Genomic DNA, 27,898 nt, shown 5'->3' on the forward strand with positions numbered 1-27,898 from the left:
GCCCATTATACCAGACCCGCCCCCTCCACGGCCGTACACAGAGAGAGAGAGGAACGTGGTGAGTGTTGATTAGGGTTGTGCGATATATATCGTCTGCGATTAATATCGTAATTGTTGTTGATTTTATGTGTGATTTGACATTCGATCATGTATTTTGCAAAAACCATTCAAAACACACCGAATATGAAGAACAGAATATGAAGAACATCAAAAACTTTAGGAGTCAACTTCAACATATCAGCAAAATATTGTCTAATTATCATTATCGATAAAATCCCAGAAAATAGCAATATTATTTTGTCAATATCGCACACCCCTGGAGTTGATGACCGAATAACGCAGCGCTGATGTAAAGCTGAGAGATTATAACCGTTCGTCTGTGTGCAGGACATCCTGAATCACCTCATTAACGACATCGAGGCCTTCGCAGACCGACTGACAGCCGTCGCGCCCAAGATGGACAAGAAGAAGAAGAAGAAGAAGAAGCACAAGGGTGAGCGAGAGGACTGGTGTGGCTGTATGAGATGAGCTGATGAAGGCTCTGTTGACGTGTTTGTGTCTGTGTGCTGTAGCTGTGAAGGGAATGCCGTCAGAGGAGCAGTTCTCCGTCTGTCTGAGGAAAATCAAGATGGCCTTTAACCTGCTGGTGCGTCACACACTGTCTGTTTCATATTATATGATAAAGAACTTATGTCTATATATTAAATAAATGTATATTCAAAATGTTAAAATTTGTTATTAATATTATATTTTTAAAATGGCGTAACTAATAATAATAATGTCAACAATTTGTGCTCATCAGGCCAACCTCCAGGGGAAGATTAATAATCCCAGCGCCGCTGAACTCGTTCACTGTCTGTTCTCTATACTGGATCTGGTGAGACACTTGTCTGTCTGTCTATCTGTTTGTCTGAGTGTGTTGTTGATCTGACGTGTGTTTGTGTGTAGGTTGTGTTTCACAGTAATGAGGATCTCTCTCCGTCTATCGTGGCTCCTCTCTTTGAGCCGGAGACTGTGATCTTTCTGAGCGAGGAGGCAACGCAAGAGGAGGATCATCTGTGGCAGTCGCTCGGAGATGCCTGGAACATTCCCAGGTAAACACACTCTAACTTTCTCTCTCTCTCTCTCTCTCTCTCACACGCGCACACACACACACACTCAGGCTCTCTCACACTCAAGACTCTCTCACACTCAGACTCACTCATACACTCTCAGACTCAAACACACAGACTCGCACTCTTACACACTGACTCACACACACACTCAGACTCGCACACACTCAGACTTAAACACACACTTACTCAGACTCGCACTCAAGACTCATACACACTCAAACACACCCATACACACACACACTCACACTCTTACACTGACTCACTCACACAGACACACTCAAGACTCATACACAGTCAGACTCAAACATAAATACAATGAGACTCACAGTTTAAACTTTCACACACAAACACACAGACTCAGACTTTTACAAACTCAGGCTCATGCACACAAATACTCAAGACTTGCTCACACTCGAGACTCATACACAGTTTAGACCCACACTTACACACTGACTGACTCACAAACACACTCAGACTCCCATACAGTTTAGAGAGACTCAGACTCACACATACTCACTCAAATACACACTCACTTATACACGCATTCAGTCACTCACACACTCTCAGACTTGCGCACACACACATTTAGACTCACACACACTCAGACTCACTTATACACAGACTTACACATTTAGACACACAAACTCACTCACGCTTAAGACTCATACACACACTCAGACTCACTCACACAAACACACTCAGACTCACACACACAGTGTAGACTTGACTTACATACACACTCATGCTCACACAATATCGACTAATGCTCAGATTCACACACAATTTAGACTCACACACACTCTGACTCTCTCTCATACTCAGACACACACACACACACACATCAGATGTGTGTTTTTACATTGTGTGTGTGATGAAGCACTAAGTGGCCAGAGGATGACCCACACTTAGACTCTCACCAACACTCACTCACACACACACACACACACACACAGACCCACACTCAGATTCAGACTCGTGTGGTTTTACATTTACATTACATTTACATTTATTAATTGAGCTGACGCTTTTATCCAAAGCGACTTACAATTGCTATATATGTCAGAGGTCGCACGCCTCTGGAGCAACTAGGGGTTAAGTGTCTTGCTCAGGGACACATTGGTGTCTCACAGTGGATTCGAACCCGGGTCTCTCACACCAAAGGCATGTGTCTTATCCACTGCGCCATCACCACCCTTATGTTTTACATTTATTCATTTGGCAGATGCTTTTATCTAAAGCGATTTATCATAAGATTTGACATTTTGTGTGTGTGATGAAGCACTAAGTGGCCGGAGGATGATGATGACATTCCCAAATTCACACCTATCTTTGATGACGGATGGGAGCCTCCAGCCATCAGAAACCCTGAGCCAAGTGTCACAAACACGAACGCCAACACAAGCAAACGAGAGCCAGCTCAAGCACCTGTGACACGACAAATGGTACGAACACACCGGACACACGATCACATGATCATCCTGTCATTCAGCTGTTTCAATGCTCTCTGTTTGTTTGTGTAGAGCAACAGACTGCAGCCGGAGCCTGAGGACAGGTACAGATATAAGATACACGCATCTGAACACACAAGACATGTGAGATGTGCTGCTCTACAGCGAGTGTGTGACGCTGTGTGTGTGTTTGCAGTTTAGAGGAGTTACCAACAAGCGTCATGAGAGCTGTGTTTGATTTCACAGCACGAAACCCACGAGAGCTTTCCATCAGTAAAGGTGAACAGCTACAGGTGAGACACAAAACACACACATCAGGCCTGATACAGACTCTGTTTGAGTTCATGAACTCAATGAAAAAGGATTTATTTAACATGTAACCGAGGGATAACATGTGTTTACACTACCAATCAAGAGTTTTTGAACAGTAATATTTCTGGGGGTTTTTTATAGGAATAAATTACATTTTAAAATATATTCAAATAGAAAACAGTTATTTTAAATAGTAAAAATATTTCAGAATTGTACTGCTTTTGCTGTATTTTGGATCAAATAAATTCAGTCTTGGTGAGCAGAAGAGGATTCTTTAAAAAAAACATAAAAATCGTGTAGTGTATATGAATGTATAAAAATGAGTACATATATTTTTCTTTGGACCCCGGCAGCCCCTTCAAGACTCCATTTACAGGAACAAGCCACTAGTATGGAGTGTGTTTCTAACCGTGTGTGTGTGTGTGCAGTTGTTGGACATGTCTAAGAAGTGGTGGAAGGTGAAGAATGAAAAAGGCCAGATCGGTTACGTCCCAAACAACATGCTCCAGCCTCCGCAGCAGCAGGACAAACTTGTACGTATATCAGTCATGTATACCTGTACATCTGATAATAACGATGTGTTCACAATCATGAACTCCACCTCCTGACCCGCAGGAAACACTGTCTGCGCCCACACTCACCCGGAAATCACGACCCGAGGAGGTGCGGGCCTGGCTGGAGCACAAGGGCTTCAGCAAAATGTGAGTAAAGCCGCACTGCAATATGTATGCAAAATAGCCAGCTCATGACATTGTGTTGCATGTTTATTTCAGTAATTCAGTTGCATTCTCATATTTTATTTTGCATAAAAATGTTGCGTTTGGCAGTCTGAGTCAATTATTATGAGTGAATTATTATTATTATTATTATCATAATTATAGTTATTAGAATTAATAGAATGTGGTATGTATGCAAAACAATTTTTTTCCCTAATGCAGCATGTTTAATTTAGTGCCCTAATATTCATGTTTACAGATAGTTAATTAGCATATTTAATCAGTTGTGTGTAAAATGTCACTTTTTGGGAGTCAGTATTGTTTTATGCCTAATTTCACAAGCATTTTGGGGAAAATATTAGATATGTTTAAGTGCTTAAAATATGTGGGGGAAATATTGATGCATTATTATTAATGAATGAATTATTGTAATTTTTGTTTTTCACTTTTTCATTTAATCAAATCATAAGTCAAAACCGAAAATTCTAATATGTTGATTCAAACGCATTGCATTGTGGGATATGGGTATGTAAAGCATGTTGTTCTGTGTTTGTCAGTACGGTGCGGTGTTTAGGAGGCGTCAGCGGCTCGATGCTGCTGGGAATGACGCGAGACGAACTCAAGACCATCTGTCCGGAGGAGGGCGGCCGCGTCTTCTACCAGCTGCAGAACATCAAATCAGCCCTCGCGGTGAGTATGACATCATCACCCCATCAGCATCACGAGTGTGATGTCACACTGACCTCATCTTCACTCTCTCCAGATGGCCAGTGAAGTGAGCCTGATGATCTGAACCACAACCGGACGCTGAAGAATATGACACTAAATAACAAAATCTGTATGATATTTACACATTCCGGGTCCGTTTGGACCCAAGAAATCGTTATTTTATAAAAGGGCCATAACTTAATATTTTAACTAAAACTGTATTGATCGGCAACTTGAATGAATGTTGAATGTTATTTCTGCATTTACCACCTTTTATATTAATTCAAAAATGTATTAATTCTTTGACATATAAAATTACAAATGAACCAGACCAAAAAACTGTGATGCAAAATATATTTATATTTTTGTCTATATTGATGAGCAATCTGATTTGAATATATCATTGTATGAAATTTATAAGAACATATAATGGGAGAATTATCAGTATTAACCCAATGAAATTATTAAATTCACAACTCATGATTGCTCAAAAACAATCCATATTTATGAAACCTACATATTTATTTTGAACAACATAAATATTCCTCTGAATTCTCAAAATAAATTCATTTTACTTGCATATGAAAAGGTGATCCGTTTTTCATGCTGCTATGGTTTGTATTCATGTTTATCAAAAAAATTCAGTCCAAAAGTGTGCGAGATATGGGGAAAAGCCTAAATATGTTTTACAAAAGTGTTTTGACACTAATAATGACGCCAAAGTGTTTTTGACACTAATGATATTCCATACATGCTCTACCTGGGTCAAAATGACCTTAACATTTGAAATGTTTATATCTCTTAAAAAAAAACAATAGTAGAAAAAAAGATAAGTTTTGTTCCTCTTCTATAAACTATGCATTTTTGAGAAATTTATATGCATTTTTCTGGCTAAAAATAACCCCGGAGCTAGTTTTGACTATTTGAATATTTATACTGTTTTTTTATTCAAACATGCACAAAAACCCAGATGAGATTAAACACACATGCTTTATTAAAATCAACAAAACACTCATTCTCACAAAATATAGATATATTTCGAACTGCTATTCATGATCGTTTGCTTTCTAGCGTGTTGTGCGTCATGCCTTGCTCTGGTTTAATGTGCTAATTTCTATAAATCATGCTTTTTTGAGTCATGTTTGGTTTGATTTATTAGTTCAGTTTCATAATACTGTGTGGCGATCAACAGTCAGTTTAACGGTGAACTCAAACTACCGAACACATGCTGGATCGGAAAACGCGACAAACTCAAAACTAACGTAAATGTTGAGCGTAAAATATGTTGTTTTTGTAAAGTACCTTGTAAACGTCACAGAAACGGGAGGTTCGGTGAGTTCAGGAGGTTTAAGGTTAGAAAAAATTAGGTTTTGACTCAACGGCGCCTCCTGTAGGACTGGAGGACATTCAGCTCTGAACAGTCAGAGAATCAAAATAACATAACTCACTGTGAATGTGTCTTTCAGTCTTTTGTTCTAATCACAAATTAAACCTTCAACATGAAAGCAGCTAAATTAAAAAGCATATGGGGGATAATATTAATAAGTGTGTATTCTAAAAATACAGGTGCAGTATTCATATAATTATTTTGTTTTTAACACATTCATGTTAAGCAAAATATAAATGTGTTAATACGAATATATATTGTATTAATATGTATAATTATTTTTTTCAGTATTATTATTATACTTATTAATGGATAATGATGGTAACATAATTATATTTAGTTTTTAACATTAATTTAGTATTGTATTTAATTAAAACAAAAAAAACGTATGTTTTATTTTAGGTTTAATTAGATTTAAGCTAATAAATATGGTGTATTATAGTCAAGGTTGGAGACCATCCATATAATCACATAACGCCTCAAATTAAACCTTCAAAATAAAAGTCTCTAAATTAAAAGGCACGTGCGGGAGCGTGACGTCATGACGGAGGTATAACGTCGTTATAATAGCGATGCATAGCTGAAACGTCTCTAAACATGCAGAGGAATGGAGGGAATGTGGCTTTGGTCCGTCTCTATCGTGCTGATTGGACAGGCGGGGTGTGGGCGGGGTCTGTGTTCATCTATAGCTTCCTGATTGGAGAGGTCAGTGTTGGCAAGGTCAGGGCTTGTCTTCAGCGTGCTGATTGGACAGGCAGGGTCAGGGCTCATCTATAGCTTCCTGATTGGACAAGCGGCGTGTGGGTGGGGTCATGTTTCGTCTCTAGTGTCCTGATTGGATAGGTCAGTGTGGGCAGGGTCATGGCTCGTCTCTAGCATGATGATTGGACAGGGTCAGTATGGGTGGGGTCAAGGCTTGCTTCTAGCGTGTTGATTGGTTGGATGTGAACGACAGCCCATCCTCCTCGTCGATTCTGTCCAGCTCCTGCGTTCGGACGGCTTGTGTGATCAGGTGCAGCTCTTCACACATTGTCTCATATCGATACCCCACGCGGATGTCCGGGACGTTTGTGCGCCGGATGTCGTTACTAATGGGACCCTCTTTTGTGTAATCGGGACCCAGCCAATGACTCTTAGCCTGAGACACGAGGAGAGAAGAGAGAACCGTGTGAGTCAATAGTGTGTCATTTCAAAACAGCTTTATACGAAAATGTAGATTAATAAAAATTGAGTGATTTATTTAGCTTTTTTTTTTACATCAATGTGTATAATGTTAATATTACTATAATATAAATATAATGTAGAATAATAATATAATTGTGATATATATTATATGATAATATATTATATTACACAAATAATAATACACTTATCATTAATGTTTATAGCATGTATAATTATACTATTTAATAATAATATAGATGAATAATTATTGATTGAATTATTATATTACATTTAGTTTTTAATATATTGATATTAATGTTCCTAAAAATAGTAGTATAATTATATTGTATTTAATATATAAAATTATATTTCAGCTTAGTTTAATATTTAATTACATTTAAGTTAACAAAAAGATTGAAGTATTGATGATTAATCATGTCATAATTTAGTTGATAATGTCAATAGTTTCTGCATTATACTGCTGTGTCATTTTGCTCGAGTCTGTGTGTGATAGTGTGTGTGTGTGTGTGTGTGTGTGTGTGTGTGTTTACCTAATATTTATCACATTATGGGGACCAAATGTCCCCACAAGGATAGTGATACCAGTAAATTTTGACCTTTTTTGGTCCCCATGAGGAAACAAGAATTATACATCACACAGATATACTGAAAATCTGAAATAGCAGAAAGTTTCCTGTGAGGGGTAGGTTTAGGTGTAGGGCGATAGAAATACAGTTTGTACAGTATAAAAACCATTATGGGGACCAATGGAGAGTCCCCACAAAAAATGGAAACCATAGTGTGTGTGTGTGAGAGCAAGAGTGTGTGTGAGTGTTACCCTGTGTGAGAAGCCGCTCATTAGCACGCTGTTTCTGGCGAGTTCACACATATCACAGGAGCTGAGTTTCCACACCTGAGCAGCGATGCTGTACTCCTCCATCAGTGGCTCCTGAAACACACACACACACATTTACACACACACACACACACACACACATGACATGATTCATCAGTCAGGAGCATCTCACACCGGCGCTGCTCACCTTAGTGAAGTGGAACTGCAGCGGGTCGTCGGTGGACAGCGACACCATCAGGCCGCGGGACAGATACTCGGGCAGAGGGTTGCGATGGTAACTCAGAAACAGACTGTTGTTGCTGAGTGGAGACATGGCGATGCCCACCTGAGCCAGATAGTACAGATACTGCAGGACTGGAGCCTACAACACACACAGGTACACAATCACTGACCATCTGACCTCCACGTCCTCCTCACTCTTTCAGTTCTGTCTGTTTGTTATTAGGGCTGTCAGTCGATTACAAATTCCAATCTAATTAATTGCATGATGTTTCGATTAATTAATGACAAAATTAATTTGGCTGTGAAAATACCCCAAAAAGATTATTTAAGGCTATTTTTGTGTTAAATGAGAAAGTATCAAGTAGACGTTACAAATTGTAGCTTTTGAAAGAAATATATTATTTGATTCAACATAAAACTGATTACACATTTAGGCTACAACGGCCTAACATAAACAATGCAACATAAAAGAAGATGATTTGAGAAACATCTCAGTATTTTTTGTTCATACAATGAACGTCATTGGTTACCAAAACAGCTTAGTTACCAAGAGTCTTCAAACGACATGAACTAAATCTGCCAGCAGGTGGCGGTAAGTCACGAGAATCATTCAATTGTCCTCATTTGGAAGTCACTTTGGATAAAAGCGTCTACTAAATGTAAATGTCATTCATTCATTCGATTCGTTCAAACGGCTGATTCATTCAAGAATTCTTCTTATTTACTGAACTGTTGAATGTATTATACTGATTTCTGAACAAATGACTCTTTTCTTCTGATTCCCTCCCTAGCGTCCACATACCTTCCTGAGCAGCAGTCCGTGGGAGATGTTTTCTGACAGCATGAATCCAGACACTAGGTGATGGATAGGCCCCGCCTCCCCGCAGTGAGGTCGCAGCACAAAGGTGTGGAAGCCCCGCCTCCTGCTCACACAGACAGACAGGTGATTCAGAGGCCGCTCTGAAAGCGATTCGATCACATGGCATGTGTGCATTGATTGTTACCTGCGCAGGTGGTTGAGGACGGTCATGTTGGCGTACATGTAGTACAGATAGTAGGAGTACGGTGGGTTGTCGTCGTCACACCAGCGCGCTGGAGACGGACTGTCCAGGTTGAAGATGTGATGCTCCGGTTTGGACTCATCGTCAACGCTGTCGAATCCAACCACCTGAACATTCAAACCAACGTTTTGTGGCTTATAGTTACTTTTTCTGCTCAGGTCAAACAAACTAGCGGTACTGATGACATCATCCTGCACTAGGTAGATTTCTGTCCAATCAGACGCTCTCTAGAATAACACTGACTTAGGGCTGGGCGATATGAGCAAAAATTCATATCTCGGTATTTTTTGGCTGATTTGCGGTATACGGTATACATCTCGGTATTTTTTACACTTTTGTATTTGGATTAAACAAATAAAGTGAATATGTAACCATATAGGCATATATTATGTGCAAAAAAGGGTTAAAATCACATTACATTTTAACATTGCAATCTAAAAACAAAAATAATGCTTTTAAAGCATAAGTTAAATTTACTAAACTAAAAATTAAAATAATAAAAAAGCACAGACTAATTGAGTAAAAAGAATATTTTGATTACCCCATTACAGTTAGTGCTATCATACAAATACACTTAGTTGTAGGTTTAAAATTCTACATGTCACATTTATTGTCCAACTACAAATATTTAAGCAAAATGTATATTTTAGTCAGAATTATTGCGCTCCTATTTCATTGCATATTTCATTGTTTATGAAACTATAAACTATAGGCTATATCGTACGAGTTTTTTAAAGCTCTTAATATAAAGCTTGTCACATGTTTAGAACAATTTGTATTAAGCACTTTCTCCGCAGCAGTTCACTCCTCCTCTAGATATTTTTTTAGATATTACTGTAAATCGATATAAACGGTATTGCCTATTGCATACCGTATCGCTTATAAAAAAAAAATATCGATATATCATACAAACTCGATATACCGCCCAGCCCTACCTGTTTCAACGGGAGATGCACTTGTTAAGAAAAATTATTAATTTCTCGATCCAAATATTCCCAGAAGTCCCAGTTATTGTTTGTTGTTGTTGTGTTTTTGTGATTTTAATTATACCCTGTTATTTTTTGAATAAGTAGTAGTTAAATAATGTCACTCACTCCCAAACATTCAAGTGATTCATAAACACTTTGCGAATCAGTTTATGGAGGTCCAAAACTGTCAAAATAATATATAAACAAATAAGAAAGCGTGAAAAATAAACGTATACTGCAAAAAAAGATAAATACATAGAATTGAAATTAGATTTATTTAAATATTCATATATTTTAGTCATCTACATTATTTTGAATTTTGTATTTAATTAATTATTACTGTATTTATTTGTACATTTATGCAATCTATTTATTTGCACATTTAATTTTGTGCAGATGCATCATTCACATTTCCTCATGTATTTATGATTTTTGCAGTTTTGGTCTTTCTGATCAGTTTGACTGAATCATTACAAAAAATCCAGTGTTATTTTAGTTATTAATATTTTTAATTAGTTTTTATTTTTATATATTTTCATATTTAATTTCAATTTTTGTTAGTTTTGGTAATTACTTTTTGTAATTTGTAGTTATTTTAGTTTTAGTCATTTTAGTACATCAACTAAAACTACATGAAAATTAGACATGTTAACTTTGAAACTAACTGAAATAAGTTTAAGTAGAATGGCTAATCTTGCTGACTTTAACTAAAATTATAATTAAACTGAAATATAAAAAGCTTATTCAAAATATTAACAAAAAAACAAGGGCATAGCAGCTAGCTCAAATAATGTTTTATATATATATATGTGTGTGTGTGTGTGTGTGTGCATGTGTGTTTTATGTTTTATATTATATTCATATGTATATAATTATGTGACTCACGTGTTCCAGGAAGAGGTGTAGTTGTGGGTGGCTGCTGGGATTGATGGTCACCTCAAACAGCGGCAGAAAAATGTTCTCCAGCATCTGCTGGAAGTTACTCAGCTGCTTCTTAGTGCGGTAAACGTCACTGCGAACAAACATAACACAACACACTGTTTTAAACTTACTGTGTGTGTGTGTGTGTACGTGTGTGTTTGTGTGTATATCTCCTCACAAGAGTCGTGGGATCTGCACGAGCCAGCGGACGTTATCGGAGTAAACGGAGTGAGAAACGGCCCACTGCGCCAATTTGTCCCACTCGTCCATGGACCGGCCATAAATGGACAAACGCAGCTCAGCATTCTGATACTTACTCTCCTCCAGGTCTGACATCACTTCCTGCACACACAGGAAACACACCGCAGCACAGTTTGAAGTAGGACAGACAAAGATAATGCATAAAGTAATGAGATTAAAGTAATGAGAAGTAAATATGTGCTGTAATATATAGCACATGTAATATAAGCTTTTTATTTTGTCAGTTATTTTATATTTTTTATTATATTCTAATATTCTTTATGTTAATATTCCAATGTTGTACATACCTATTATTAATATTATCTTTTAATATAAATATTAAATAGATTTTAGCAATGGCGTAGGTTTGATTTTGGCATTGGTGGGAACATATTGGCAGACAACAGACAAAAAATAACCATAGTTAAAAAAAAAAAAAAAAAAGTCTACTATTGTTAAACAATGGTTGCCACAAATTAACCATAGTTTAACTATGGTATTTGTAGTAAAACTGTGGTTATATTTGTATGTGTGTATACTTTTTAAATTTTCTTAGTTTTTTCTGTTTTTTTTGGAACTGCACTGCCTTAATGGTTTGATGTTTTCTACTGTTTAATAAAAAAAAAAAGAAATCAGTGAAAAGATTCATGATCTGAATTCTGATTTGAATCAAGTTTCGCGAACATGCCCAAAGTCCCGATCTGAATCAAATGATTCGTGAACATGCTCCAAAGTTCCAATCTAAATGATTCGTGATACACGACTGAAGTCCTGATCTGAATCAAAAGATTCACGAACCCGCTCCGAAATCCCAATCTGAATCAAATGATTCACATTACACCATTTGAAGTCCCTATCTGAATCAAAAGTTTCGCGAACATGCTCCAAAGTTCCGATCTAAATGATTTGTGATACACGATTGAAGTCCCGATCTGAATCAAATGATTCACATTGGCCTTTTCTTAAACGGAAGGCTGCATCCTCCAGAGGTCACATTTGTAGTCTGCATACAGAAGATCTAATTTTAGAATATGAACAGTTATAAATTTGACCATTATTCTTAGTTAAGCATAAATGCAGCCGGAGGATGCAGCCTTCCGTTTCAAATGATCAAATGATTCACGGACAATTATTTGAATCATTGAATTCACGAAATCATTCACGAACCCACTCCAAAGGTCCGATCTGAATCAAATGATTTGTGATCCGATTGGAGTGCTTCAAAAACAGTGAATTATATGCAATGGTTTAACTGATTCGGAGTTTCAAAAAGCTACATTTCACCCATAACTACATGATTTTTAAAATCATTACAAGTGATGTCGAAATTCAAAAGGTAAAGAGGGTAAACGTTATCTTTCAACTGAAAGATGTGCTCACATGTTTTAAACACTTCAGCTACCTTATATTAACATAGGTACTATCACTTATATGACCTGTTTCAGATGCGGCCGAAATTACAACAACAGTGGTTACATACACAGATATTAATTGATATTTCCTTTTATTTTAAATATTTATATGCACAAAGTGAATGTATTTTTAACCTTTTCATAAATGCATATAATGCATACATTTTTTTCAGTAATTGTAAATGTGACATTGATTGCTCTGAAATATGCTCCATTATGTACCTTGACGATGTGTCCGAAGTATTTCCCGTGGATGTGGTTGTCGGTCTTGATGAAGATCTCTCTGAGGATGGACTCTCCGATGGGGTTGTATTTGGAGTTGAATTTGTCGAAGCGGTGGAAGGTGTTTCTGTCCTGCGGAGGAAGCGGCAGGCGTCACGTGACTGGTGGCGATGACGTGTTAGCATGTTAGCGTGTTAGCAGAGTCTCACCGCGTGCATGTCCAGCGTGTCCACACTTAGGTCATATGCCGTCAGATTCATGTTCTCGAACACCTCCATCAGAGTCTGGCCGTGGCCGCCCTCCATGCGCACATTCTCGTTTGGGTTTTTCTTCATCGCGCTTTTGATGAAGCGCAGCAGGTGCTTCTGGTTCATGCAGGATGACGCGTGGATGTGCGTGTCCACCTGACAGAGACAGTTCACCACAATTCACACGCTAATGCATTCTGCAGGCGTTTCACTAATGAGGATCTACGAAACTATCAAACTGGATTCACGTTTGCTTACATCTTGACAATTTATTTCCAGCGAGATCTAGTTGTTGCGCTTGTTGTTTTTTATCGTTGTAACTGTTGCTTGGTTGTAGTTGTAATCTCAACCAAATTAGCTTAAATAATCAATATTCATAAAATCATAAGTAATCAAAATAATATAATCATAACAAAAATTATTTAAATGTTGTGTATTTATTATTATACAATGCTATATATAATATAATAAATACTATATTTAAGACAAGTATGTTTTTATATTATATATTTATATTTTGTGTACTTTTCCATAACATTTAAAAAAACTATTATATATTAAACAGTAAAACAATTTTCAATTTGATGATCATTTCTCTATAAGTAATTTAATTGTACAGTTTTGATAGTATCTTGTATTCTAATATTCTATATATTTCAATATTCTAATGCTATAAATTATATTTATAAATATTCATATAATTGTGTATTTTTTATAATAAGATAATGTATAACTATTTTTCGGTAATATAATTTATATATAAATATTGAAATATATATATTTTTAAAATGTAGTTATATTATTATTTATTTTTAGCATACAGTAAAAGTATTTAAATTGTCTATTATTTTAGTACTCTATTTATTTCAATATTCTAATACTGTACATTAATATTCAAATATTATGTAGTTATTACAAATTCTAACACGGTACATTTATTAGTATTATATTATGTATTTTCTATATGCATTACACATTTATTACATATATTTGTGATTATATAATTGATATTATTTATTATAAATATTCAATAAAACTATTTTTTTTATTTTGATGATTATTATATTATCAAATTTACTTCTATAATTTTTGATGATCAAATTGCAGATTCTTTAATGTATTTATGCTAGTGCTGTCAAACAATTAATCGCATCCAAAATAAACGTTTTTGTTTACGTTATATATCTGTGTATATTTATTATGTATATATAAATACAAAGAAATGCTGTATATATTTAAGAAAAATATGTTATGTTTATATAATGAATATATTTATATATAATATAAAATATAATAATATAAATGTATATACATAGAACTAATTTATGCATATGTTAATAATGTATTTCTCAGACGATTTAATGATTTATTAATTGATATTTCCGTTCATTTGAACTCTACTTTTTTAAACGGGATGTGCACCAGTCTCAAACTGCTTCGCCGTCATTTGCGTTAAATAACTTCAGCTAAAGGAACAGATCGTCACCTTGCGTATGTTGTAGAAGTCTCTGTGTGGCACCTTCTTCTGCGCGGCGAGCTCCTTCATCTCGTTAAGCAGGACGTGCATCTGAAACTTGGAGCTCAGATACTGCAGTCGCCGGTAACAGAACGACTTCCTGTAGAGAAACGGACACATCAGATGCGGCAGAAACGCACGATTACACGCTGAGCCCAGTGCATGCTGGGAAACGAGTCACTCACACGGGGCCGTTAATGATGAGCGCCATCATCACGTTCATGTCGGCGATGTACTCCTGCAGGTCTGGATACGGCAGATCTAGTTCGGTGCTCCTGCGGATCATTTCAACACAGAAGTCCTTTCAAAGCTATATTTAAGTGCTAAAACTTCAAATGTAAATTGACACTTTTAGCAGTGAATGAAGACACAACCCTGTTCCGAACCCTAGTGAGCGTTTTTTAACATCATATCGTATTCACATGCTCCTGTCATGAAGACACTTTTGTTTTTGTTGTTTGAAGATTAGCATTATTTCTATATTAGCTAAAAATATGGATTATTTTTGCGGTCAAATTGCTTTGTTTCAGATTGATTAGATTTTCTAGATGTATTATTTGATTTGATTTGTTAATTGGTATTGAATTTCAGTTCATTTTGATTCTACTCGGTGTTATTTTAAGCATCATTAATTTAGTATGATATACAATTTTAATATTTTTATTAATATAAATTAAATTTCTATACTTTCTGTATGCATTTAAATTTTAGTTAAATTTCTAGTGTGTTTTTGTTGGTTTTAATACCTTAAAACTATTAAAAACGTTGTTTTTAAATATGCCTATTTATGTATTTGTTTTTGTTTTGATTTAGTAATTGTAGAACTTAAATGGAAATTAGACATTTAAAACTAGCTGAAAAAAGTGAGTTTAATAGCTTTTCGGTACTATATTTTATACTTCCGATTAAACTTAATTTTTGTTACTTGTTAGCTTCTACAATGTAAAAAATTATCTTGAAAATAGAGATTAGAAAGATTAGAGTATGTTTTAGAAGAAAAAAGCCATTTCAGTTTTTTAATTAGTGTTACTTGCCATTTCTTAGTAATTAATTGTGATATTTACTAGAATTTTCTTTTTATTTCAGTGTATTTCTGTTCATGTAGACGAGGGTTTGAAGCAGGCTCATGTGTCTTCATGATCCATTTTTCCTTTCGAGGACGTCCCCAAAAGGAGGTTAAGCTAAATTTAGCTAATTCAGAGCACGTCTGCAGTCGCTTTGTCCCAGATACTCACTTGTCCATGGGGTTTTGTGCGGTGTAGACGTGAATGACTCCGTCCACCATCTTGCAGTTGTATCCGGTGTCCGGCGGCAGGTTCTTCATGTCCTGCCCCTCATACGGATGTGTTTCTGACACCGGCGGGTGAACAGACGCGTCTGAGAGAGAGACACAAACACGTCAGCGCTGGATCGTGTGGGGTTCGGTACACGTGTCGAGGTGCTCGCACACACCGGAGTCGACGGGACTCTCGTGAAGGTCCTCGTACACGTTGATGTCCAGCGGTTTCTGGTTGAGCTCCTGCAGAGATCGTGCTGTGGTCTTACAGAAGGTCTGCAGAGACCGAGCCATGTACTTCTCTCTGATGAACAAGGCCTTCACAACACACTTCGCTGCGTCCACCAGATCCGTGAAGGGCACCTAAATACACAAACGTCACAAGAATCAATCTATAATTACTGAACATCAGCAAAGCAGTGTATTTGTCCTGTTTTTTCAGTAAAAACGTCCTTGAAACAACAAGACCAAAATTAGACACCCTCAACATATCTCACATTACCAGTTTATTATGTGTACTGCAATTACCAAGCAATGCTTCATTTTGTTCAGTCTGTGTGTAAAAAGTGTCATTAGCAATTAAAGAAAAACACTTAAGCAAAACATGCTCAGGTCAAAGTGTCTGAATAATTTTCTGTCCCAAATGTTAATAAATTTTACTGGTTGTCCACTGTATGAAGTACTTTGATTTACTTACATAAATGAACTATAGTGTCCTGCACCGACTAGTAAAATAAAACCTAAACAACAATTATATCTGGTGTCTTGATCATGTTTGGCTTGACTGTAATGTTTAGAAGTCTTAAAGAACTAAACTTACAGAAAACGTAATATTAAGATTTTATTTTTTTTTCAAAGAATAAAGCTTAAAGTACTAATATTAAGTAAGAATAGTAAGAATATTCAAAGAACGAAACTTAAGAATTGTTTAAAGAATAAAACCGAGAGCTTTGAGAAAATTAAACATTAACACATTTTTAAAGAATTTGAGAACTTCGAGAAAAACGTCATTTTAAGAATTGTTTAAAGAAGAAACCTAAAATAAACAATGTTTTAAACAACAAAACTAGGAGAAAACCTAATTAATATTTAAATCAAAACTTTAAAACTTAATATTAGGAGTTTTTAAAAGAACAAACTTTGTGAAAAAAATTATGATTTCTGTAACAAAACAAAGAGAACTTGGTAGAACTTAAAGAACAATGCTTATTAGAGAACGTAGATCAAATAAGAATATTTAAAGAATGTAACTCTTAGAAACACTTAGAAAACCATTGAGCACTTGCAAGGATTTTGTCGCAGCATGTTAAAATATGACGCTTTTTCAGTCACTAGGTCAATTTCAGTATTTCTATTGTGAAAAGTGCTATAAAAATATGAACTGATGTTAATTTACACTTGTTAAAATGTATTAGTACAAATATAACCCAGATTACTAAGTGCTATAAAAGTTATTTGTTTTATTGTAATGTTTTGACTCTCACCCCACACTTCTCCTCTCCTGAGATGGACACGCGCTGGAAGTCTCTCTCAACGAGCGTCTCTCGCTCCATATGATGGTGGTCCACCACGTCCACATAACTGTCCTTCAGACACCTGCAGACGGACACATGAGATGAGAGACGGAGACGGACAGACAGAGGCAGATGGACGGATGGCAGGGACTCACTCCAGGTCTGCAGCGCTGTCTATTTTCATGAAGTCTTGTTTCGCTCGCAGCAGAATCTCGGGCTCAAGCCTTGAAGGATGTGAGGCGAAGCAGCAGATTTGAGTGAGTAACGCACACACACACACACACACACGAGAGCAGAGAATATAAATCACTCGGATTGATTTTTCTAAAGCACTTTTATTTCAAATGCAGCAGTGGGAATCTGAAGCAGAAAGAGTGTGTGTTTAAGCATCTGTAAGAGACACGGACCTAAACACACCCACACAGACTCGACAGGCCACGGTTTGGCCGGCTTTCAGCTGTTTGTTATGAACGTCTGCTGTGCTTGTTGGGTGTTTTGGGTCAGTGTGTTCGAAGCAAAGAATTCACACAGATCGCAAACAAAACGCCCGAGCAGGTGCGAAGCCGTTACAATCCACTCTGTGCCAAAACTTCACAAACAAATGATTTTTTGACTTTCAGAAACTTCAGTTCTCAAAACATAGTTTTGCCTGAAGAAAAGACTCTGGAATATGCTTAATTAATCAACCCAAAGATCTTTAGGATCACAGTTGGAAGAGAAAGTTGCTATATTTATAAGTTTATTTAACAAATTATAGAAATTATTTTAATAAATATATTGAAAGTAGCTTATTATTGATCATAAGTAATATTACTAATATTATTAATAAATGTTAAGATTTATCTACTTCAGTTTAATATTTTATTCCAAAATCACAGTTCACGCAATGTACCTTAAAAATCAAATATATTCCGACTGGCTTTCGGTGTGCACAAAAAAATGAGTTGCATTACACACAGTTAAAGTGTGTGTGTGTGTGTATGTTGTACTTGATATCCTGACTGATCTGTCGCTCCAGACGGTGGCGTTTCTCCTCCAGTTGTTCTATGGGACTCTCTTCAGGAAACTCGTACGGAGCGCAACGCATGTCGCTGTCCGTCAGACTCCTCGCCAGCAGCTCCTACACACGTTACACACACGTACATGTTACAAACACACTCACGCTGAAGAGCAAACGCACATTACAAACACACACATGTGCGTTACACCCACACACGTGTTGCAATCACACAATTGTACATTAGTGGTCGACCGATATTTGGCATTTTTCAAATATCAGCATTGGCCGATAAGTTTTTTTGTTTGGCTGATGTGCTTTATTTACATTCTCTCTCTTGTTCATTGTCGTCATTTAACAGTTCTGTCTAATACGGATAGAAGTCTGTCCAATAATCAGCTAGAACTGCTGAACAAAGGAATCACACACACATATATACATAAATAGCTCCTATGTTATTTAGGGTATTTAGTATTTAGGCTCCTATGTTTATGTTCAGTTATTTCACTTTAATGGCAAAGCAAATTCTAATTATTTCAAATTTCTTAAAGGGGGGGTACAATGCTGTTTCATGCATTCAGTGTTGTCTATACTGTTAAAGAGTTGGATTCTCATGCTAAGCATGGACAACGTTTCAAAATACAATTGGGACATATAACAGAGTATTTCTGTGCCAAAGAAGAATTGAGGAATGTCTATGAAGAAGTGTGTTTTTGGTTGTGAAGGAAAGATAACCTTGTTCAGCTTCCCAAAAGACCCCAGCGTTACGTTACAGTTTGTTTTTCAGGGCCGCAATGGAGTTTCTCAAGTGTTTTGTTGACTACTGTTGTATAAACAAGGCCCAGTTTGACTCAGGATTTGAACATTGTTTAATACTGAAAGATAGAGCAGTCCCAGCTATAAAAGATCCCGGTCATGATTCAGAACTGCAGATGGTAAGTGAAACGGCATCAAATGTCTGTGTTTTGTTGGCGATTGACGCAAGTGCTCGTCACTCTTTAGCTCCGCCCACAGCACGCCTCCAGGAGCTCGGCTTTTTCCGGAGAGAATCGTAAAGCTGTATCTTGCTTTTATTAATATGATAAAACTAAAGACTTTTTGGAGATATGAAGGATGCAGTACTAGTCTATAGGTACTCAAGATTAACATGAGATTGGGTGAAACTGTGTGTGTAAGGTCCCCTTTAAATATTAATTAAAATAAATAAAAATATATCGGTCATCGGCCATCAAAAAACCAATATCGGTCGACCACTAATTGCAATCACGTGCTATATACTCACGTTACAAACACACGTGTTACAATCATACACACGTCCATTACATCTAGGGCTGGTTTTTGACACAAATTTCACAATTCGATTCGATTTATCTGATTTACAAGCTTTCGACTCAGTTTCCGATTTGATTAGATTAAATAGATTAGACTAGACTTGTTTTCTGACTTGGTTATCTCCGTTAAGAACATGGGTTGGAGCTCCTAATTTTGAACTCTCAAAGTGCACTAGATAGAATAACTTAACTTTAAAATGTACAACATTTTTCTTTATTTTTTTTAAAATATCACAATAAATATCGTATCATGGACTTCATATCGCGCTATTATCGCATCGTGAGATTTTGATATTGTTACACCCCTACACGTTACACACACTCACCTCAGCGATCTCCTTGTATTTGCCGTCCATGGATGTGCGCAGGTCGATGGGCAGGTGTTTGTGGGTGACCGGTGTGCCGGGCAGAGAGCGCTGGGACAGCGGAGGCCGGGCGTCAGCAGAGCCACACAGATCTACACACACACACACAGACAGTGATTAAAGATGCTAATAATAGTGTTGTCAGAGTCAATCTCTAGTACTGGTGCTCATACTTACTTACTTTACTTACTTACTTTTGTCATTTAGCAGACGCTTTTGTCCAAAGCGACTTACAAATAAGAAAAAGTAACTAAAACTAAAAAGTTACAACTCTATAAATACTATCTACCCACATATTTAAGAAAATAAAGAAATTAAATAAAATTAACACATGCATATAACAACAACATTTCAATAATAAACATATCAATGAAAAAATTAAATAAAAAGCTACTACTATCCCTTGCCGGTGTCCCTGCCCGGTGGAGTCGCACGGTAGAGTCGATGGTCTTTACACTCTTTGGTCTTCACACTAAGAGGGCTTCACACGACGACTGCCGTGACCGCTGCCGCGGTATAATAACCTTTATTATACCAAACCAACAAATGATCATTTCAATTCAGCTGGACCCACTTTCCTGTTTATCAACTACAAATGGCCAAGCAAGTGCACACACTGACAAGATACACGATACAGTACGAGACCAAACGCGATTTCAGCAACTCTCATCCTAGTAAACAAAAACATACTTGTGTGTTCACTCATGATTTTCACCTGCTGGACGATTAAAAAATCAGACTACAGATCACTAAGACGATTCACACCAGACAGGATGAAAAACCAAAAACACATAGCAACCATCCTTAATGCCCTAGTGATAACCTAGTAACACTCTAGCAATCATCTGAAACACCCCAGCAATCGCATAGCAACCAGGAACAACACCCTAGCAATGCTTTAGTATCTGCTTAGCAACATTTAGCGACTGTCTGGTTTTTCATGGTCATTCATGACAGCAGCGCAGAAACCAGCTGTACAGGACGAGCTGGAGCGTCTGATTCTCATTATTAAAGCCCAGCACTCATGTGCAGATGACACTCATTCATCAGTGTCACTAACAGACGTGTCACACTCACACTTCAGTGCACTCAGTAGTGCACTAATAATGGGTCAATCTGAGATGAATCAGAAAACTGTAATATACTGATGATAATGCCAGATATTTTGGAAAACATCTGAGGTTGTTGTCTGTATCTTTTGTGTCCTGCACAAGAAATCTAGGATTCAAAACTTGCAAAAAAAATATTTTCTTTCTTAGTGTTTGTCGTTTGCTAGTATAACTATCTAAACATTATTGAATTAAGATGTTTACTTGATTTTCTGAGTAATTTATCAGAATTGTGTTAGTTTTTGCTTAAAACAAGAGAAAATATCTGCCATCTTAATTCAAAGACTAAACAATATGTTTCTTGCCTAATTGGCATATTTTCTCTTGTATATCAAGAAATGAAAAGAAAATGTCTTTAAGAATTTAGATTTTTTTGTAATGGAAAACAATACAAAAAATACTAAGTAAAAGAACAACATTTGTTTTTCTTTATTATAAGTATTATTAGTAGTTTATTAATATTTTTTACATTTCCTATATATTTGTGTTTCCCGTATTATATAATACACATGTACTGTATACAAAGATTGTAATGTTTTTATTTGACTTTATATACGTATAAGTGTATGTGTGTGTATGTATGTGTATATATATATATATATGTATGTGTATATATATATATATATATATATATATATATATATATATATATATACACACACACGTGTCTATATATATTTTGGAGAAAGAGCGATATCACAGTTATTAAACACATTAATAAAAAAGAGAGCGAGAGAGAGAGATAGTTATAAAATTATGGAAAAATTCTCAGTCATGCCAAGATTGGCATTGAAATGCAATTTTACTGTCAAAACACTGAAGAGTTTGACTGTTATCATGTGACTTTAAGGTGATCACGTGTTTAAATGGAATCAAACACCTCAGTGCAGTGTAAATAAAGCCATCTCACACTAACACACACACACAAGCACAGAGAGCCGCATGCACAGCTGATGGGATGAGTGTGTGCAACGTGTGTGTAGTGTGCAGGGTATATTGTATAAAGTGTGCGGTACCTGTGTGTCGTCTGATCTCTGCTGGGATGCTCAGGATAACAAGCACTTCCTGTCCAGCTATATGTGTGTGTCTGTCTCTCACTGCAGCGATTCTCTCAGTGTGTGTCAGGACGCTCGGGTTCACTCGCGTTTGGCTCGTACCACGCAGCAGATGGAGGCGGGGGGGGTTCGGTGGTGGGACGCACCACTGTGTGTTTAAACCCCACTGCGTTTCCAGTGGAATCCTGGGAAAACCAGCATGAACACCTCTCCTTCTCTCTGTGTGTGTGGCTGCATCCCAATGCAGCACTAGCATACTCTGTAGTGTGTACTTGTGCACAAGTAGTACGCTACACTTAGGGTTGGAAATTCCAGAAGCGTATAATTAAGGTCAGGAATCGGATGCTTGTTGTAAAATTTAAATTTAAATTCCACCTATTAATTCCTGTGTGCGCATTTTTATTTTTAGCTGGCCTTTTAAAAATGTATTTGAATCATTCATTCAAAAGATTCATTCAAAAACATTGATTCATCCAGCAATGAAAAAAGTCATTGAATTATTCCATTCATAAATTCCATGAGATTGTCTAATATTTTTTCTTCAGAATTGTGAGAGAACTACAATCTCTATTAAAAAAAGTCTCAATTTCTCCAGAATCGTGCAGCTCTATTTTGCACACAAACAGCTCTAAATCGAATCCAGTTTTCATGTAGCCGGTTGATTTTTATCCATGGTATTCAACAGCAATTTAATGTTTTGCAAAAAGAGACACAAAATAAATGTTTGACTTCATTTTTTTTAAGCACACTGGAATCAAAATGGGAAGCGATGAGCAGAATCGGAATTGATAAAAATGCAAACGATTCCCAGCTCTAGTCACGCGACCTCATTACGTTACATTTTATTCAAGGAGCAAAGGAGAGAAATGAAGCGCCCAATAAGGCTGCTGTAGCCCCGCCTCTCAGTCAAACGAGCCAATCGCGTGCCTGTTTACTCCGGAACGCATAACAGCCTGATAAATAGTTTTATTTGTAAATTTATATACATTTTTTATAATATTATCATTTTATATCATTGTATTACTTTTTTAAATTTGTTTTATTATTGTAGCATTTATTAGCCCCGCCTCTGTCAAACGAGCCAATCACGTCTCCTTACTCAAAAATGCACATTAGCCGAATGATGAGTTTAAGAAGAATTTATCATGCCGTTGTTGTCAGATTTTTCTCATTTACATTTAAACATAATGTGACGTTTTTTTGAGGCGCATCTAGAAAATGATGCACTCAAGTTTTATTTCATATTATCTCTATTAGTAGTGCTTATTAGTATATATTTTATTTTTAAAAATTGTATTGATTTGTAACATGGCGTTTTATTGCACATCTAGAATTTCTCCCTAAAGTTCGCAAAAACCTTTTTAATGCATTAAAAATGTCACTTTTTGGTGTTTTCAACCTTATAAGGATTTAATTCAGAAATATCTTCTGCAAATGACAATTTACGGCCAACTGTGTGTTTATTTTTCTTCTAGTTTCTGTAAAACCAATCACAACCTGGCATATTAATTTGTCTCAGATAAGCCCCGCCCCTGAATGACTGTGATTGGCTGTTCTATTTCAGTTTTTTACTGTGTATGCAGGCAGTTATTGAGCAGAATAAGCTGTGAAGTTAAATAAAACACACACACAGAGAGAGACTGAACTCGTGTCATTGTCTGTAACCCAGTGTCTAGACTGAGGTTTAGAGTCACACACATACAGGTTCATATTTAGAAGCTGAACACACACAATGTGCCACTAATGAGAGGTCTGTGTTCATCTGTTTGTGTGTGCGTGCGTGCGTGCGTGTGTGTGTGTGTGTGTGTGTTTCAGACTCTTAAAGGCAGCAGGAGACTCATTTGTAGGTGTCATAATGTGACAGGTGAGTGTGTGATATGATCTGATCTCTGTGATTAACTGTACTTTAAACTCTCAAAGTCTTCAGCCTGATAGACTACAACACACACACACACACACACACACACACACACACACACACACTCACTTGTCCAGCAGATGGAGCTCTACAACAGAAATACACCATGGTTTGTTGTGTAATAATAATAAATATTGTATATAAAGTCCAGTACTGGTCAATTAAGATTATATAACAAACAAAACACTTTAAAGGATAATAATAAAAATATTACATATATTATACAAAGTTTTAATTCTACTTAAATAATTATTAGACTACAATTAAAATAATATGCATTATATATATTCTTATTATTGATTATTGATAATATTATTTATATTTATCATTTATTTATTATTTTTAATAATAGTAGTTTATAATGTTATATTTCAATTTAAAGTTGTTTTGTGATCTAAATGGTTTCAAATGTATTTTCATCTTTGATTTTGATTAAAATATTGTTTTTTCACTTATTTGTATTGATTACTCCACATTTTTTCTTTAAATTAAACGAGCTCTACATTCACTATTCACTCAAATCTTATTGTAATCTCAAACATTGTTGAGCCATTAACTGTATTTTCTTGTCTCTTTCAGATAAACCGGAAGGTCGCAGGTTCAGTCCCAGGTAAGATCGTGTGTCCCTTTACATGTGTCACACAAGCTCTTGTGTAATTCATGAGCTCTCACGTCACACGCCTGGACGAACACTTTCCCACAATCCCACATTCCCGCACTCTGCACTTATCATTAATATATTGATGCGCTCGGGACGAAACCAACAAAACTGACTGGAAAATGATGAAAGTTGGTCGTTTCTGTTCTGAGATCGGACAGAAACACTGACCTTTACTCATTCATATCATGTGCGTTTGACCAGTGCAACGGTGATTATTAAAAAAAAATATATTAAAACAATAAAAAATTATTAAAAATATTTATTTTAATTTTTGCATCCATTTTGCCGAGTAAAAAAACAATTAAAGAGAAAACAAACTCCGAACCGGCCTGAACTACTCTGAAGATATGGACCCCTATCACACCCCACCCCATCTATCTCTCAGCCTGCCGTCTCCCCTCTGTGGCGGGACTCACCCGGGCTCGTCCGGCTGTGTAAACTGCGTCTCTTGCAGGGTTTAGTTTTGCTTTTGCTCTGCGCCGGAGCTGCGCTGGAGTCCGACATGCTGATGATCGTCCGTCTGCACACGGGACGGATGGAGAGAGAGGGGGAGAGACGAGCGCTAGGAGACTCTTATCAGAGCAGGACGACATGCACAGGGGGCGGGGCTTGGGGATCTCTTAGCTGCAGTAGTGGAGGCGGAGCCACTCCCTTCATACATCAGCAGAGGGGAGGGGCTTAGGATTCCCCCACAACACTCTCAGCCTCACTTTGATCTGTTGCTGCGGCAACCATGCAGCAAGAATTACATCACTGAGAGAGAGTGTGTTCCGAATGGCATGCAGGCATACGTTTTTTTTTTTTTTTTTATGAACTGCCTTGTTCAGTTTAAAAGCAAAGTTTTAAAAAAGCAAAAAAAAATAATAATAATTGTGCATTAAAAAAAAATCACAAATAAAATTATAAATTATAAATAAAAATGCAAAACTACTTGTAAAATAAATAAAAAAATGCAAAAACAAAAAAAGAATTGTGTGCTTAATTTTAATTATAAATAAAATACAGATAAATAAAATTAATAGACATGCATTTTCTTTGGTTAACGCAAAACTAAAAATAATAATAATAAATTGTGCATTAAAATAAAAATATAAATTAAAATGACAATAAAAAAGCAAAATATAAATAAATAATTCAAATGAATTGGCCAAATGATCTATTTTGACTAAATGTGCTGTGGGGGATCCTACAATGCAACACGCTTAAGACATTAACGGATTATTTAAGCATATTTCTTGACTCATTATTTGATCAAAATGACAAAATGGCGTGCTAGCATACTTTTCCTGCAGTCTGTAGGGTTTTCGAAAGTGAACTGTGTTATTTTAATCTCCAAATCTGTTATTTAGCAGTTCAGTCGCTAACTAGCAGAAGACACTAACCAGTTTTAAATTCCCTTTGCACAGATGAGGAAAGTTATAACACTATAATGTGCCCTGCCATTATTAAACTGTGATTTTCTGACATTAGCTATGTAATTTACACTATTTACTTTAATGCATTTTAATGCAAAACAACGAGAAACGGCTGAATAAAGACTGACAGTCGATGTTTCATATTCCGAAATGAGTATTTCAAGAAATGTGAAGCTTTTTGGCTCGTTTACGGGCATGCTTGCAATGTGTTCAGTCAAACACCAAAATCAGATTATTTAATTTCATTCTTAAAAAACGCCATTATTTTATTTGTTAATTTTGTTGATGTTGTCACATTTCACTTCCATTACTTGAGGGTAAATAAAGAAAAATATATACGCTGTAATTATGAAGACAAGTGTGAAATTACTGTGGATAAAGAGTTCAAAAGTGCTACGTTGTGTTTCATACACTAATGTTGTAGTATGCAAACAGTCAGCACAGACTATGCTACGTATATAGTACGCAATAAACACGTCAATCCCGTTAAAGAGGAAGCGATAATCAGACTTTAAACTCTATTAAACTGCGAACTTGTACCTGGTTAAACATTCACCTGCTCGGAAAAGAGTTCAGTTAGCTCCTCTGATCTGATCTGATATGAGCGAGCATTAAGGAGAAAAAAACTGATATTGAAGAAATGATTAACCTGAATCCAGTTATGCAAAAGTCCCAAAACAATAAAAACATCAGTTATAGATTCGCAGATGAACTTGTAGACAGTTAGTTTTCAGACGCCAGTGAAGAATTGCTGTGTATGCATTATTGCTGCTTGTGTGTAGTAGATATTGGATATATCATATTGATGTTATAGACGGTTTCATTGTTCTGGACTCACTCGACATGTCTGTAGATTCTGATCCGCTTTTATCCACACTCTGATGAAAATATGATGATAATTAATAATAATAGCCTAATGGTAGTAGTTTCGGTGTTTAATAGCTGCTGAAGTTCCTCCGTTAATCCAGACGTCTTTAAGTTAGTAATAAACTCAGAACGTTCAAGTTTTCAGGAACTTTGATAAGAATTCGCCGAAAAATGGAGTCGCGCTTAAAGGGACCGCAGCACATTTACACTCGGCTCCGAACAGAACATGATTCGATTATAACCTACTATTGCTTGTGTACAGTTAACTCAGAGCATTTTAAATCAATAAATCGATAAATAACTGTGAAGCTGAATCAGATGAGCGTTTTAAGAGTGAAAGTAGATGGTCCTGGGTTTGATTCCATTCTGTTCAGCACCAGAAGGAGACGCTGTTCAGTTTCTTCAACTTCAATGTTCTTCAGTGCTGTTTTCCATTATTTTAACATTTCCAGTCCAAGCCAGCAAAACACACACACACATTTACTTAGCTATTTAAATGGGGACATCCCATAGGCGTAATGGTTCTTATACTGTACAAACTGTATGTGCTATTGCCCTACACCTAAACTTAGCCCTCACAGTGCATTTTTTACAATTTCATAAAAACTTGTTTATTTTTAAACCCGTTTTACAAATGAGGACGTCCCCAAAGGGAGGTTTTTGGAGATTTTGTCAGGTTTAACTCACTTTTGGGTACAAATTTGTCCCCAAAATATGGTTAGGTACACACACACACATGTACGTTTTTATATTAAATTATTTATAGCAGTTTCCTGTCACACTTGAACTTTTAGCACATTAAACATTACAGGTTTTGTCTTTTATTTTTAGGTTTACTTGTTCTGTCATGTTTCTTGATCTTCCTGATGTTTCT

At 36.3% G+C, this 27,898-nt stretch overlaps 2 protein-coding genes across 3 annotated transcripts in view; one reads left to right on the forward strand and one right to left on the reverse strand.

Annotated features, from left to right (window-relative positions):
• Nucleotides 1-4,770, forward strand: part of LOC306874599 (epidermal growth factor receptor kinase substrate 8-like protein 3) — an 8,065-nt gene extending 3,295 nt beyond the window's left edge. The window contains exons 9-19 of the mRNA XM_079424747.1: nucleotides 1-58; nucleotides 388-493; nucleotides 573-646; nucleotides 803-877; nucleotides 949-1,094; nucleotides 2,395-2,557; nucleotides 2,636-2,667; nucleotides 2,760-2,856; nucleotides 3,304-3,408; nucleotides 3,491-3,576; nucleotides 4,149-4,770. The exon at nucleotides 1-58 is cut by the window's left edge and continues 88 nt beyond it. Of these exons, the coding sequence (XP_079280873.1) occupies nucleotides 1-58; nucleotides 388-493; nucleotides 573-646; nucleotides 803-877; nucleotides 949-1,094; nucleotides 2,395-2,557; nucleotides 2,636-2,667; nucleotides 2,760-2,856; nucleotides 3,304-3,408; nucleotides 3,491-3,576; nucleotides 4,149-4,365 (1,159 nt within the window). The 3' untranslated portion in view covers nucleotides 4,366-4,770. The remainder of the gene's footprint in view (nucleotides 59-387; nucleotides 494-572; nucleotides 647-802; nucleotides 878-948; nucleotides 1,095-2,394; nucleotides 2,558-2,635; nucleotides 2,668-2,759; nucleotides 2,857-3,303; nucleotides 3,409-3,490; nucleotides 3,577-4,148) is intronic.
• Nucleotides 4,771-5,270: 500 nt separating this feature from the next.
• LOC306874440 (AMP deaminase 2-like) lies at nucleotides 5,271-27,200 on the reverse strand. Of its 2 annotated transcripts, XM_079424488.1 has the most exons (18): nucleotides 26,996-27,200; nucleotides 19,961-20,091; nucleotides 18,296-18,426; nucleotides 17,462-17,530; nucleotides 17,277-17,388; nucleotides 15,969-16,155; nucleotides 15,752-15,893; nucleotides 14,702-14,791; nucleotides 14,487-14,616; nucleotides 12,962-13,156; nucleotides 12,753-12,884; nucleotides 11,057-11,220; nucleotides 10,843-10,969; nucleotides 8,933-9,096; nucleotides 8,731-8,851; nucleotides 7,894-8,067; nucleotides 7,689-7,799; nucleotides 5,271-6,824 (listed from the first exon to the last, which is right to left on the reverse strand). In XM_079424488.1, exons 1-18 carry the CDS (start codon nucleotides 27,000-27,002, stop codon nucleotides 6,609-6,611), a joined length of 2,403 nt encoding a protein of 800 aa, XP_079280614.1. In that variant the 5' UTR covers nucleotides 27,003-27,200; the 3' UTR covers nucleotides 5,271-6,608. The 2 variants fall into 2 exon arrangements, with proteins under 2 accessions (XP_079280614.1, XP_079280615.1); XM_079424489.1 differs by lacking the exon at nucleotides 17,462-17,530 and having other exon boundaries at nucleotides 26,996-27,136.
• Between the last annotated feature and the right edge of the window lie 698 nt (nucleotides 27,201-27,898).

The sequence above is a fragment of the Barbus barbus genome (genome assembly GCF_936440315.1).
Source record: "Barbus barbus genome assembly, chromosome: 9".
Lineage (NCBI taxonomy): Eukaryota > Metazoa > Chordata > Actinopteri > Cypriniformes > Cyprinidae > Barbus > Barbus barbus.

Excerpts from the sequence above, each read along its gene's own strand:
- LOC306874440 (XM_079424488.1), bottom strand. Across the intron at positions 15,894-15,968 it reads CGAGAGTCCCGTCGACTCCG|ACGCGTCTGTTCACCCGCCG; the intron begins GTGTGTGCGAGC and ends TCTCTCTCTCAG. Across the intron at positions 14,617-14,701 it reads CTCATCATTAACGGCCCCGT|GAAGTCGTTCTGTTACCGGC; the intron begins GTGAGTGACTCG and ends GTTTCTCTACAG.